Below are 16,108 nucleotides of genomic sequence, written 5' to 3'. Positions count from 1 at the left end.
GCAGAGCTTCCTGATCTAACCAGGAGATTTTTGTGCATCTCTAACTAAACAACTAGGTACACTCATCATCCCAAGCTCTTGTCCCCACTGCAGCTCGCCCTTTGTTACCTATTTGGAACTCAGTAGCTTTACGGTTACCAATTAATGACAGAATAAGAAAAGGGACTGACCATCTGAACCAAATGACCAATATGAAAACCTTTTGGCAAATGTACGTGCATTTTACACATGGCCACAGAGTATTGAAACAGACATGGAAGTGTTTTCCCTGCTCCACAAATATCCTGTTAAATTACACTTCTTTTAAAGCACATAGCCTGATTGCTATAATTCCAGGTATCTGCAGGTCATATGATTAAAATACTTAATGCACTCACCTTTTTTTTTTTTCCTGTTCAGATAGTTAAATTCTCTCACATAACATACAGAGATCCTGCCAAAACCTGAAAGCCACTAAATATATCACTAAATTCATGAGATATAAATAACTCAGCAACAGTAAACATCACACACTGACTGGGAGCCTGGGTCTCAAGGGACACAACACGCTGTCAACTTCCCATTAGCTAGCCCTTCCTAGGAGGCAACGTGTCCTTGAAGAAAGTGCCTTATAATATCATGTTTCAAAGGAGCTCTAATGTTTTTAATGCTCCCTTCTCAACCATCTCCAGTTTTTGTTCCTTTGCCTTCCTCTACATTCTCTCTTCAACATGGATTTCACACCCGCACTTCATAGAACACTTGACCACACTTTTTCATTCAGTTACCTATTTAAAACCTATACATCTTTGTTGAAGCTCACCAATGTAACTCATGAAAGGAGGAAGTATTATTTAAAACACTGGAATCTCACTGAGACCAAGCCAAGTGGTTGTCCAACACAATAAGGATCTAAACTAGCTAGCTTGTCTAACTTGGAATAATAGGTTCAGTCAATCAGGAGCTAGTTCTTCCTCTAAAGTGTTAATTTAACACCATATAGACTGGCAGTTTGTGATCCATAATTATGTTCTCATAAGGTGTACATTTATGTAACAACAATATTTGATCTGTGGAGCTGATGCAATTTTGGGAACTTCAAACGTACTGTAGAAGGGAAAAGTACACAAAGGTTGACTAACCTGACCAATAGGTTCTTTTGTGGGGGGCTTTCCTCTTCTGACAGTGCTTGTGGCCAAAGTGGTAGTGGTTTCCATGACTGATGTGGACATCTCAGACTGCATTGCTGTTGCCGTTGACTCAGTTGTCATAGAGGAAGGCACTTCACCAACAAGTCTCACATTTCCTTCTATCACGATGTTGGCATCATTTTCAGCTGCCATATTCAGAACTTTCAAGCCATTGTAGTAAAGACCAGAGAGCTGGCCTTGGAATGGATGGCCACGTTCCTTGCCTCCAATTTTTATGGTTGCTTGACTATTGAAGATTGTGAGCTGACGTCCTGTAAAGATAGTATTACATACATGCAAAAATGTTGATTGTGGACTCTACAATCTAAGAGGATGATTAACAGATTTTTCATGGGGTGAATAATGAGAGCAATAAACTATAAGAAAAGGATTTGACTCATAATTCATTGCTTTTTAATGAGGTGTCCATGAAATGTATAATTATTTAGAAGTATTTGTAATTTCTTAATTTACTGTGTTTTGGGTTTTTTTGCTAAAAGGCCAATCAAATATATTTATAAATTGTTTTTTCTATTATAAATAAGAATTAAACCCCTTCCCTTTCACCTGAAAGCTACATTATGTGTGTGTGCGTGTGTGCATGTGTGTGTGTGTGAAGAATGTCAAGTTTCTAATTCCTTAAAGCTATTCCCCCCAAGACTGTCAACATTTCAAAGATTTTCACTCCAGTAAACAATTAGACTGTAGCTTCATGTATGTGTGTGCATATGTATAAATGCATATACACACACACATGCAAATATACACACATATGCCAACCTATCACTAGGTCAAGTGAAGAGTGGTTTTAAAGGATATGATCTAATGAAGTATTTCAGGTATCCATAATATATCTTGATATAAACATATAGAGTATTTATTATTTATATGAAAATGTTTCCTTTTCACATCTAAGTGTTTATTTTCCTTTGATGTACACACCGAAAAGAAGCACATGGTTCATACTGAGTATCTCAGAGGCATAGAATTCAAAAATAAATGTCTGATTGGCTTTCAGCAAGGCTATCAATTCAAATAAAAAGGTTTTCGATGTAAAAGCAACTTCAGGAATGGTTCACATACCGATGGAGAAATCATGGCACATTTCTATTAAACAGAGAAATCCTCAGCAACAGTACTATTGTTATGAAATAGAATATTCACTTTAGCAGATTGGTTTCTGCTCATAAAAAGCATGCACACAACTTTAAGTTCTGTTTTAATTAGTGTTTCTTCCAAAATCCCCTTAGAAGGTTGCAAACGTTAAAGGGACTTCATTTTGATTGGCAATTCATATTGCCCACTATTTAAGATACCTACAGTTTAAACAAAGATTTTTTTTCAGGACCATAATGAAGATATCATAACTACACATTTTTTTTTAGTTAATAATTTAGATGCTGGAACATGTAACATAATCTATGAATGATTTATAATTTTTGGTTAATGTTTGCTATGAGTACCTTCATAGATTGAGTTAGTGGATTATATTTAACAGTCCCTTTAACCTTAAGTTAACAGGGTAAGATTATTAAACAGCTGGTACTTCTAAAAAATGTATAGAAATTATTATACAAGGTATGCAAATATTACTCTCTACATTTTACTGTTTTAAATTTGTTTTTAATTTAGTTTTACTGAAAATTTATTTTTTATGTTTATTAGTGTTACAATGAAGTACTACTTGGTTATGTTCAAATTATTTTTTATTTGAAGTTTTAATCAATGTTTTTTACCTTTGTCGAGTAGCCATTCATCAACTACTCGACCAAGTCGATATGGAATTCGCTGTCTAGCAATCGCCAGGCGCTCGTTATCATTGTTTCCTTTAAAGTTTAAAGAGACATTTCATTGGTTAAAATCTGTAAGGTCAAAGGTTAAAAGTTAATACTTAAAGCTTGAGCTATACAGTTGCCACATGATTTTTTGAAATTTGGAATTTTAAAAAGTGCTACCTAGAACATTTCATGTTTCAGACTTTTCATTCATTCATTTATTTTATTTTAGCAAACAAAATTATTCCTATGTTAATTGAAAATTAGAAATCTGCATTTGAGCTAGGTTATTAAACTTATGTTATAGACAGACCCAAAAAACAAATTTAAACATCATAGAATGGCTTTACAAAAAATGATCATTGACCTCAGGGTTTTGTCTTTTTTGATGTTTCTTATTAACTAGTTAAACATTTTCAGGTGAAACAGGTTTAATTTTTCAAAAGTCACCCAACCTCTTACTTCAGGTTAGTCATTTAAAGAACACAAGCTGTTACCACCATCTAAGACACACTTACTGCTGCTGTCTAGAAATAGACCTGACATCACTTATTTCCTAGTCAGAAAAAAAACATTCTTAGCCACTTGATTTAAATCAAAGTTTCAAATATGGGATACAGAACAAATTAGATTATCCATCATTTGCACACTGTAGTAGAGGATGGTGATAATATATTTTATTAAGGAATATCAAGGCTTTGACAAAAGTGACATCAGATGATGTTGTCTAAACATGTCCTGTCTCTGTGATGTGGAGTGGTCTATAACTTCAGTGGATTGCTATGTTTGGTGTGGGTTCATAAATGAAGAGGAACCTAGATGGAGGCCATGTGTAATAAAAAACTTGTCTTGCATACAAATCTTTCCTGTCCCCATTCTGCCATTCTTTTCTGCTTTAAGTGACTAAAGGAATAACTAGAACTGATTGTACACTGACTGCAAAAGACCAGGAAGAATGGAGGAAAGTTACTGCTACATCAGAAGTGCTTCAATGGTTGGTGTGGCCTCAGGACTAACTGATTGTGAAGCAGAGCTGGTAGAAGACTATGACCCCATACAATCAGTAAAACATCAGATTGCTAGAGGTAATATGAAGATTGCCTTGAACATTTATTTGTAATTACTGATCTGCATGTTATAATGATGAAAGGTATAATTCATCAGAACCCATATTAAAAAGATAGGAAAGTGGTAAAACCTTTTGTAATATAAAGGCTTAAAAAACCCCCAAAATATCTTTTTCTCCCATCAGTTAAACACCTGACAAGAAACCAAAATTCAAACAGGGAAAGATAATCATTCCTAGCTGGGGTCTGAGTGCAAATGCTAGGGATTTGCTTAGGTTAGGGATAGAAATTACACATAAAACCAGAATAAGTGAAGAAACCAATTAAACTCTGCAACATGACAGAAGTTCAGAGCACATAACCACTTTCAAAATGGCCAAAACCAGTTTAAGATAAACTTGGATGGATGTAGTATCAGGCTTAACTGATTTATCTTAAATCAGTTTATTGAACTTCTGTCTCAGATCCCCTTCGGATTCAAGTTAACCCACAGACTCCAGCACCCCAGGATGCTTTGTACCTCCCCTGCAAACCCCCCTTCAAAGTGTAGGTGGGCTAGCCTTTGCCCAGCTGTCTGCTCCAGCCAAGCAGGGAGGTGTGCTTGAGTGTCCCCCAGCTTCTAAGCCACTGCAGGCATATGGTTGCATTTCCAGAATCAAAAGTGAATATCTGTTCACTTCTTTATCGGTTCAGTCTATGCAACTTAGACTAACCTGTGAAGATTGAACCGATTCAGCCTCAGGCTTTTTGATTGTCTGTACTTAGCCATACTGTCTTAAATGTATAAACTTATGTTCACTACAGTTAAAGGACTGAACCCTGTGCTTGAAATGACAGACAGTCACCCTACTGTCAGTTCAGCAGCATCTCTGAATGAAACTAGCAGGATCTCACTCCAAATGTTTACTGCAAAACATTACTTGAACTGAAAAAGCAATATTCTAGTCTATACTCAGGTGAATAATATCACTGAAGTAAACACCAACACTCTCAGAAGAAAAGGCTGCTAGACTGAATCTGCACTACAGGCCTGCAGACAGCAACAGTTCCCATGACAGGAAATCATTTTGGTTTTATGCAAGTATTTACTCTGCTGTTCTGTAAGGTGGGATTTTACTTACCATGCTTCATATCTCCTTCATACAATGGAACATGGATATAGTTCAATTTGCTGACTGTGGCATACTTAAAAAAACTAACCCTCTACCTGCTTTCTAATATGCTCTGAGAATTTATATCTGCATTCCAACATTGTTCTCTTCATTCTGCTCTGACTTCAAACACTTTTTGTACAAGACATTATTTTAGTGAAACTGCTGCTTTTCCTTTTAAAGCCTTTCCAGAAAACAAAGATATGGAGCAAAAGGTTGCATTTCACTTTCATAACTCATCTTCATGCTGCTGTGGATGTTCAGAAAGTGTAGAGTCTTACAGTTTTTACTCCATGATCTTTTAAACTTCCAGCTCTTCATCCTGGGCCTGAAGCTGGCTTCTTTGTATTCTCCATGACTTCAATGGGAGAAGGAGGTGTACAAGGAATATTCAATGAGATCTCATGTGATCAACCGTTGAACAAAGGAATAAGAATGAATTACTCCATATTTTCTTTTCATCTGCCATGATTTTTTAAAATCTGTATTAATGGAATACTAATTAATGTTTTAGGTTTAGACCTAGGGGTTTTATTTTTAACTAGCTTATATTTAGTATTTTTATGACAGTCATCTTGGTTTTGCAGATGCCTTTTCAATTAAGCAAACAAATGAAAGAATATGATTTATTTCATTATACTGCCCTTTGCTCTCACACTTGAATAATTCATTTTATGCATTTTTAAAATAATTTCCCACATCTTTTGTAATAAAATAACATAGTTGTTCAAAACACATTTATGTGAGCAAATTCACACAGGACTTAGAGTAGTCCTAACTCTTCAAATAGACCCATTGTTTTCCAGAGGACATCTATGCTATCCAGTGCAAGAAAGAGTTTCAAAGCCTTTGCCAAAATGAAGAATAATTTATAATTTTATGATTGGAAAACTGTATATTGTATCTTGTATATCCAGTGCCAACATACACATTAGGAGCATAGGAATATGACTGGAAGGTATTGCCTTGGTCATTAAGTCTATTCCCCTAATATCATAAGTAACTGTGTTATATAACCTCCTTTATAAAACCTTGAGTTCCATCTATCAAGAAAACAGGGCTTTTATGCCTCCACAACTCCTATGAGAAAGCTGCCCTAGAAGTTCACCATTCTAATATTTAGAAACCTCCTTTTAATTTCCAGCCTAAATTTATTCATGTTAAGTTTATAAATTTGGCTTATTCCTGTTAAAAATCTGTGCAATGTACACTGTGTAAAATACTGTACCCTACTGCAAAATGGCATTATCATCCATAAATTATGTTTTATCCTAACTGCAGAAACTTTGTACCACTGGGAGCTAAATATAAATGAAAAGCAGGGAAATAACCATTTGATTTGTAAAGGTCACGTATAAAAATAATTGCCATTTACATTACCCATCTCTCAAAAGACCAGAAGTGCACAGTCAAATGCATCTCGATTGGACGCCATTATATTGGTTAAAGTTCTTTTAGCCGATAATATAAATGGAAAGGCTAAAGGGTAAGTGGTGTGGAATTTATCAAATTTTAATTTGAAGGAGAGTGCATAGGTCTTGAATTCATATAATTAATATGCATATAGGTAGCTTCACTGGTAAATTTAAAAAAATGACTCAATGGAATTGAATACACAGAGCCACAAATAATATATTTTTAAAATAATGATTACAAAGTGGATTAACTACACATCTCTTTGATGTGTGCCTCTTTCTGAACAGTTGCAGTCGGGACAAATCCATGTAATCCTAAATAAACTCCGTGAAACTTTACAAATTTACATCATCTCACAATCTGACCTCTAACAGGAAAAAAATTACAGTTTTCTACAATAGTAGTCATCTGGCAGTTTTTAGATACAGTTATCTGTCATTTTGCCTTCTGAGCCACAAGGAATTCACTCAACAGGAACATTTTCAGATGAAGTCATTTGCATGATATCATACTCTAAATAAACCTGTGGTTTTGAAACGTTATTCTTGTGATCCTTCTGAAAGATAAAGTGGTTTGGCAAAAGGAATGCTTGTCAACAGTTATTCAGAGAACAACTGACGAACATTAACTTTAATTGTAGACAGCTAAGTGAAAATGTAGTGCAAAATGCTTTGGTTACACAAATGAGATCTCTGATTAAAAAACAGACAAAAATAATCACTATGGACTGGCCTTGTGACATGGACAAGTCTGGACTGAACTCTAGATGGCTTCATTCTTCTACCAAATCGATAATATTTGTCACACACTAGTGTATTAATTCTGTATGAACAGGTAGACTTCAAGGGAATAACAGTAATTTCAAAGAATCAAGGTAAGAAGAAAGGAGCAACAAAGGTCAAATCTTTGAGTCAGATCTAAATCTTGTGGTAAGATTGAGAAAAAGCAATCCAAAAATAATTTTAATAATACCTTTATATCTATAGGTCAGTTGGGACAGACCATTATATGAACTTCACTAATATGTATTTTATCTCTTTCTGGTTTATTATACTGTCAGTGCTGGAATGTAATTCTATTTTGTTCTCTAAAATAAAAGTGTCAGTTGTTGATGTGAAATAGCAGCATCCTTGAAAGAGAATAATAAGTAAGAATGTTGAAAATCAAGAGTCTGTGAAGACGTTAAAGACTAAAATTTCCTTTATAACAATCCCTTTAATACTAAACAAATTCATCACAGTAATTACAATGACCTACTAGGAATAAATAAAAGGAAATATTAAAGAGAACTACAAGGGATATGAGTGCTCATAGAGGGTTGGAAATGTCCTTTGCTTGGCTCACAAAGGGCTCAGTCCTATGATGACATGCTGATATCAGAGGAAAGGAAGACATTTGATTGAAGCAACTTGGCAAGATCAATGAGGTTTCATAGCACAAGTATCTGCAAAAGTCCCTCTGCCTGTGATTCATGTGGTGTTTGATACATCCATTAGGCCAGGTGGAGGAGCAGTAGCTTCTAAGGGCTTGTGTTAAAGTTCTTCAGGTGCTAATTTTACCACCATGGCTGCCAGTGGGGGTACAAAGATGCTTTGACTATTTGATTTGTGGAAAAATTAGTACCTATAATTTGGCAGCTATTTCTCAAAAAAAGGGCGAGATATTTGCCAGTACTTCTGACTACAAGTACAAATGTTCTCACCTGAGCTTGAAACTGGTGCCCACAACAGCTGCACTGGTGCTCTCTGCACCTGCAGGTACAATATTGTACAACTTCCTTGAAAAAAAATTCACAAATATTTATGCTGCCATGTGCGCGCATGTGTGTGTGTGTGTGTGCGCGTGTGTGTGCACGCGCACGCATTTGGAGTGATATATATCAGGTGCTAGGTATAAGATACATTCAGGATGCATTGAATTCCAAAGCAACCAGGAAGTGAAAATTCTGTAAAATCTTACTAGGATTCTAATTTAATTACTCTGTTGGAGTCTGATCTAGTGAATTTGATAAGACTGGCTCAAGTGAACAAACTTACTCATGTGTTTAAGTGTCACAGGGTTGCGCCTGTTAGCAAGAGACAAGCTTTAGGTGTTCTGCACACCAATGTAATTAAATACTGTCAGTGATATTAGCAGGAATCTAATAAAACCACCTAGCATTCTCCCTAATGTGTGAGTAGCCTCTTTCTGAGCTTCTCAAGCCCCTGCCAGTCCTAAGGCACTGAAATCTCTATATGTAAGAGATGAGTTTCTGACTCATCCAATTCTTAAGGGAAAGTAAACACACACCTCTAGGATATAATGTCTCTTCCTGTTGGACATCTTGAACAAACCTGTCAATCAGCCAGGGGAGACAATTAAAAGAAAAAGAAACTGCATAGTTAAAGCAACTACAGCAAATAAGTGTGAAGTTTTACGTGCTTGGTCATCGAGGGCAGCATGTTACTCTGCAATTAGCCATATAGAAGCTAATCAAATCATTCACACAGGAAGGGATAACTAAAAGTGTTTACAGGTATAAGCACCTGTCTTAAGCAAATGGACTGAAATGAAACATCATAATATAGCTGTACATTCGGACTGAACAAGCAAGCATTTAAATGTATTCAAAACAAGTAAAACATCGGGTAAACCAGAACATTGGCACAAGCTCTCCAACTCCATGCCCATTCTATAACTCGCCAATGAGATTCCCTATGGGTGATAGAAAATGTTGCTGAATCATCCAGAGAACATGCACTATAGTTTAATTAAAATACAGTCCTAGCAAATCAGTTCCTTAAGTATTTTCCCTCACCCCCTTTATTTTCTATTTCCTCATTATTTGTGGACACCTATGAATCCTTTACTAGTTCTAACCTCTGAGCAATGTTTCAATAGTATGGCAAAGCATACAGCTTATAAAACTAGCAACATGAAAAGTGCTTTACCCTCAAATTTATATAATTGTATTAAGGAGGCAATTTAAAACCTTACCTTTTAATCTGAAGTTCCTTCCTTGCCAAGACATTCAGGATGTTTATAGTCATTCACCACACACAGCCTACATTTATGTGGCTTGCTTTAAGCCCCCTAAATGTGGCATGGGAAAGGTGTGCGCAGCTGTTCACTGCTTTTAGGAGCTGTACAGGGAAATCAATGCAAGTAATTTGGGGGAGGGGAGGGTGGCCAGAATCAGGTGGAACTAGTGGGCTCAAGGGGAGCTGGCAAGTCTGCAAGAGGGGTGAGGTGTTGCCCAATTGGAGGGTCGGGTCAGGGGGCTAAACACAGTCCAGTCAGGGTTGTGGGGATGGAAATAGCGCAGCCTTGGGTCTTGGGCAAGTGGCTGGGCTTTTCCAGCTATGGGACTGCATTATGTATGCATGCCAGCATATGTGAGACCAGATTAACTCTTTCTTAGATCAGGTTAACTCGATCTCTAAGTTAGGGCCTTGTTATACAATGAACTTAAAATACTGATCAGTGTTAGTGCTAGTTTGAGTTTGGAGCAGTCACACATTAAGGCTGAAAAACCTTTTCTGACAGTCCCCCACTTGCACGGCTGTGACTTGCCACTAAAGGGCTGGCAAGCAGGGGCCAGACTAGGCTTTGAGCCAAGACAGGCTTCTATGCCTGCTATGGTGGGGGAGGGGGGGAGAAATTGGTTGGGGTGGAGAGGGTGGGAGCATGAAGCTGGGAGGTGGAGAGTTAATGGGATGTGGGTGAATAATGAAATAGGAGGTGGAAAGGAAATGGGAAAAGGTGATGAAATGAAGGAAGTCAGTTACTGAAAGATAAAATAAAAAGAAGTTAAAAAAAGGAAAAAGGAATAAAGAAGTAAATTAAAGGGCTCATGTGTTAATAAACTGAGACCAGGGTGTAGGAGGTGATAATTGTGCTTCCTACCGTGGCTGAGAGGTAGGAGTGGTAAAGAAAGGCACTTTTGGGGGTGCTACTGCTCCTGCCTTGGGAAGGAAGGCACAACTGATGGGGAAGTGATCTGGCATCCTATGTTGTTCTCCTCCCATACTCCCCAGCCCCCAGCTCCTGGATCCATCCATGCCATGTGACCTGGCTAGCTGGCATATGCTCTGCAGGCTGTTTGCATGGGGTTGCATCCCTGGGGGTGGGAAGGTTACATCCTTGGGAATGAGAAGGGGAGATGGCTTGGTGCCAGAACCATCCCTTGTGCAGTAGAGTTCAAGGGATAGAAAGTTTGTCCACATAGAACAAGAGGGTGGGGAAGGCACTGCATCCTGGGATGCAGGTGGACTGCAACTTAGGCAGCTCATTTGTTGGGAGTGGTCACACAATAATGGAAAACAAGCTGGGTAACATTGATCAGAAATAAGCCTGCCCTAGCGTATTATTGTGTGAATGATCCAGGGGGTAAGAGTTTGGGGAGCCACCTAAAATTAATGTACAACAAAGCTATTAGTGCACTTCCTCAGCTGAGCTAAGATCAGGCACATTATTTTTTGGGCAATTTGGGTCCAAATGCCTGCACAGTTAGGTATTTAGATTGACCTAATCCTAGTTAGGCTGATCTAAAAGCAACAACTGTACATACCCTTAAGGAGTAGCTCAGATATTATGGAATTTTGTTGTATAAATCTCTAAAGCAAAATCTCTAAGTCATTGGTTAACTGAAAAGTGATTATGTACTTGGTTTTGCCAATTTTTCCTATTAAACATGTATATTATATGGTCTTTTTCACTTACACAATCCCCTAATGCAGGGGTAGGCAACGTTTTTTGGCTGGAGTGCTGAAAAACACCATAATGCCTACCTCAGAAGGTGCCGTAGTGCCGGCATGGCAGAAAAACAAAATGAGGGCAAGGGGTACATGGCAGGATGCCCTGCTTGTGCCCCTTACCCCCCACCCAAAGCCCTTGAACCCCATCCGTACTGCCCCTTGCCCCCCATCCACAGCCCCTGCCCCCCAGCCCGGGCTCCGTGGCTTCCAGCAGCTACCCCAGCTCTGTGTAGCTGCTGGAGCCTGGGCTGCTCCGAACAGGGCTTGCAGCTGTCTGCTGGGAGCAGCCCGGGATCCCAACTGGCAGCAGCTCCCCAGAGCCGGGGCAGCTGAAGCCAGGAGGCTCCAAACAGCTGTGCCAGGCTCCGACACCAGCTCTGAACTGGTGCAAGCAGGCACACCTTGGAGCAGGTGGTGGGGGCGGGGCAGAGGCAGCACAGCCCTGGTCTCTCCGCTGCTCACAGCATGGAGGTGATAAGTCTGGCGCAGCTGTTTGTAACCTCCCAGCTGCAGCTGCCCTGACTCTGGGGAACTGCTGCCAGCCAGGATCCTGGGCTGCTCCCAGCAGGTGGCTAGCATGCTGCAAGCCCTGCTTGGAGCAGCCTGGGCTCTGTCACTGGCAGCAGCTTGCCACAGAGGAGGCTGCTCACGGTGTGCCAAGCAAAATGGCTTAGTGTGCCACGCTCGGCATGCGTGCCAGGGATTGCTGACCCTTATCCTAATGCATTAAAATGAAGAGCAGATACCTTAGTAGGAATTACTTTTCCAATCAAATCTGAAAAGTAGCCATATCTGGGATGGAATGCACCAGCTGCTTAGTAGTGAACACAACTAATACACTACAGTACTGTATAAGAAGGAAAAGCGTAAGATAGCCTTGAAAAGGAATCCAGGTATCTGACAGATTGAAACAAAGTGATTTTGTAACTTGGTCCCAATTCTGCAGTTTATCTCAATCATTATAAACTGTACTAGAACATCCTATTTCAGCTTCTGGTTCATACTTGCAGGCTACGAGGTTACTAAGCTTAGACCATGTTTTTAACCTTTCTAAAGCAGAGGTGTCAAATTCACTCATCCTCACCCTGGCCAGATCTGGACCACAGGGCTCCTTGAGGACTAGATCTGAACATGTATCCAGTAGTGGGGTAAGAAGAAGTTGTGATGTTGGGGTGAGTGGTCAGAAAGTCACAGGGGATAATGAAGCTATTCACCCTCTTCTGCAAACACACATCCTCATCAGGGCTCTGTACCCTGAATTTTGGCAGGTAAACCCCCTTTCCATTCCAACACAACTTGCTACACCCCTGAATTCCCATAGCCCCTCTAACAAACCCATGGACTGGGTGACAAGGCTTTACAGGTCAGATTTGGCCCATGGGTCATATGTTTGACAGCCCTGGTCTAAAGAATACCACTTAAAACTCTCATTCACTTTTTAGTGCAAAGCTGCAAGGCATGCCAATCTGTTTGGTTTGAATCAACTATATTCCATGCGAAACTTTGATTTTAATATTTTTCCACTAGATTAATTAGTAAGCAAACTGTGAGCATGCCCTCTCTGGTTCATGTTCCCTTAACATAAAGCAAGAACTACTGCTGTTTGTGTAGTGCTAGATCCCTTATGTTGAGAGATTGCTATATTATATTAAAAGCAGGTGAGAGAAGATGAAAAGCAACAAGAAAGAGATAAGAAAAACATAAGGTCTAGTGTGATAAATTAAAGGTCATATTACGTTATCAAGCTTTCTTAAAAAATCCTTTGTACTGCCTGTGCAACATTTAAGGAGCTAATATTATAAAGCTGTTGCTAAAATAGGCAGCAAAATTGATATAAATCATTAAAGAGTAAGATACAGGTAAAAAACATGAATTGTTATAAGTACAGTACCGTGTCCCACATCATTCTATTAGTGACATTTAGTTCTCTAAAGTATAACGATTCTGAACTGCTTCTAAATCATAATGTCAGAACATCTGAAGTTGCTTTCCTATAGGAATTTAACTAAAACATGGCTGTAGTCTGTTTCTTATTCAAAGCTTTTCAATGGCTGAAAAGTAAAGAACAGGTGGATAGAAAACTGGTTGAATCGTTGGGCTCAAAAGGTGGTAATCAATGCCTTGATGTCAAGTTGCAGCAGGTATCAAGTGGGGTATCCCCAGGGGTCAGTCCTGGGCCTGGTTTTGTTCAATATATTCATCAATGAACTGGAAGATGGGATGCAGAAGAGAAGACCAAGGGGGGAAGGGGGGGATGGTTAATAGCAGCCTTCAACTACCTGAAGGGTAGCTCCAAAGAGGATGGAGCTAGACTGTTCTCAGTGGTGGCCGATGACAGAACAAGGAGCAATGTTCTCAACTTGTAGCAATGGAAGTTTAGGTTAGATATTAGGAAGAACTTTCTCACTGGGAGGGTAGTAAAACACTGGAACGGGTTACCCAGAGAGGCCGTGGAATCTTCATCCTTGGAGTTTTTTAGACAAAGGCTTTTAGACACAGGTTTTGGCTGGGTTGATCTTGTTAGGGATGGTCCTGCTTTGAGCAGGGGGTTGGACTACATGACCTCCTAAAGTCCCTTCCAACCCTAATTTTCTATGATTCTATAATGTCACCCTTCACCTAAATGGCTATTTCAATCCCTCTGACCCTAAAATTAGCAAGGACTACAATAATGACTGAATGTAACATAGGGCTGTCTCCAGGTAGCGATCAGAATGTTCTTCATTGTGCTTCGCTAGATAGCTGCTGTGTAGAATGTCACTCAAAGAAATAATATTCACATTATAAAAATGAACAATGGCAAATGAAAAGCACTGTGTTCAGCCCTTATTTTAAATTCCCATCAATCCCTATCCCCAGAAGTACCTACTATTCAAGTAGAATTTATTAGTAAAAAAGGTCTTATTAATTGCACACAAATATTCCAATTAAGTTTGAATGTATTGGATGTACTAAGCACAGACAAGGGCACCACTGTCAAAGGGTCATTGCTCATATCATTAAATGTTATTATACTTAGTGAAACATATTAACACTTCCAGAATATGTGTGAAAAAGTGTATGCGCATGCATGGTCACGTACGTGTATATACACACATAAAAAAGAGGCATGTATACTTCATTCTCTCATATATATATATTTCTTCCTAGATCATTTACAACATATAAACAGTAAATAAAAATGGAAAGAATATTATGTAAATAAATTGTTCTCTGGTGTTGACAAGTATAGAAGAAAGGACAGAATTTGGCCTTTTATTGCGTTAACTAAACCTATGACAACTGAACTGGTCTAGTTTGGAGTCAATGCAAGGTATTGTGAATATTAGGGGTGTGCAAAGCGGGTTGTAGTCAATTCGGATTTGGCCCAATTTGGGGGACAGTGATTCAACTCATTGATTCGGATCACTGTCCCGATTCAATTCGGCCAAATCCAAATCTGAAAATTCGATACTGATTCAGAGAATCAGCGATTCAGCCATAGACATAGCTTTCAATGTTTTTTCTACATACCTCGAGGTACCAGGCACGGGGTGTGAACGCTATGATGGTGGGGTGGATGGCATGTCCCACAGGAGTGCAGGGGGGCCCCCTGCATACTCGGTGTCATACCCCCCTGCCCTGGCGACTGGCCACGGGGGGGACCTTGTGTGCACCCCCCAGAACCAGGAGACACCAGTCACCAAGCTTCTGGTCCACTTCCAGGTCTGCTGCTGACTGCGGTGGGGACCACCCCCGTGCTCCTGTGGGACTCTCCATCCACCCCACCATCTCACCATTCACAATCTGCCTGGTACCTTGGGGTAAGTAAAAAAACATTTAAAGCTGTATCTATATCTGAATCATTGAATCTCTCTGAACCGATTCAGAGGGTTCCAATTCAATTCGGAGAGATTAAAGGGTCTCCTGATTCAATTCGGATTTGGAGATTCGGCCACCCAATCGGGTCGAATCTCTGCTGAATTGAATCAGCAACCAAACCTTTGCACAGCCTTAGTGAATATCTGTTTAGACCTATATCGCAAAATGTACTTCTTGTTACATGGATGAGGCAAAAATCATAAGTGATCCAAAACGATCAGTATCAACTGTAACTAACAGGGAACTGGGTAAAGTGAAAGCAATTGTGAAAATGAAAATTGCTGACTTGTTTTCTTTCCCAAAGAAGGTTAATTATCGAGAGTTCACCACCATTATGTCCCAATGTCCAGGACCACAGATGTGCTTTGTCATAATCACTGCATCTCTTCTAAGTGGTGTCATCTCAATCTTCATGGGTTATTACATTATTACACATAAGCCAACTGAAATAACAAAAGAGAGGCCATTATTTGGCCAAGACTTGGCAAAGCAAAAAGCCAAAGGCACTAAGACTGATAGAAAATGGCATTTAAGAGAGAAAAATCTGTTCTGTGTCAGCAGTACAGCAAAAGAAGTAGCCCTTGGCCAAAGAAAGCTTTAGACTTTCAGACTTTCAGCTATGTCTAAAAGTGGCATTTCAATTTGTATATTTATGCCTTGCAGATATTTTACTATAAAAGAATAATCTGTTTCAAATGGAAAGGTTTAAACTTGTACACACTCTTTTTAAACAAAATGCTTTTGGCAAGGTATAGCAACAGAAACTGTAAATAATAGAAACAGATGCTCAGAGAGATAAAAGCAGAGAAGTGCTTTAGTGCCTTAGTACTCTAATGAGCAGTCCACCATGCAACAAAATAATGGCCATGGGTGAACCCTCAGTAGTGATTTAATTTTATATCTTAACAATGAAATAAGCTGGTCAAATATAAA

The 16,108-nt window shown here is 39.1% G+C and overlaps 1 protein-coding gene across 27 annotated transcripts in view; it reads right to left on the bottom strand.

Moving 5' to 3' along the window:
* The window catches only part of NRXN1 (neurexin 1), a 1,194,206-nt gene that overhangs the window by 153,604 nt on the left and 1,024,494 nt on the right, over positions 1–16,108 (bottom strand). For 19 of the 27 annotated variants that reach the window (XM_019549307.1, XM_019549308.1, XM_019549313.1 and 16 more), the window contains 2 exons: positions 2,906–2,995; positions 1,122–1,441 (listed from right to left, as the gene is read on the bottom strand). In XM_019549307.1, coding sequence (XP_019404852.1) covers positions 1,122–1,441; positions 2,906–2,995 — 410 coding nt within the window. The remainder of the gene's footprint in view (positions 1–1,121; positions 1,442–2,905; positions 2,996–16,108) is intronic. The other 8 variants (XM_019549327.1, XM_019549329.1, XM_019549330.1 and 5 more) reach the window with 1 other exon arrangement.

This window comes from Crocodylus porosus, unplaced genomic scaffold, assembly GCF_001723895.1.
Source record: "Crocodylus porosus isolate Cpor-Errol unplaced genomic scaffold, CroPor_comp1, whole genome shotgun sequence".
Classification (NCBI taxonomy): Eukaryota; Metazoa; Chordata; order Crocodylia; family Crocodylidae; genus Crocodylus; species Crocodylus porosus.
Note: the sequence above shows the minus strand (reverse complement) of the source record. Positions and strands in the feature narration are given on the sequence as shown.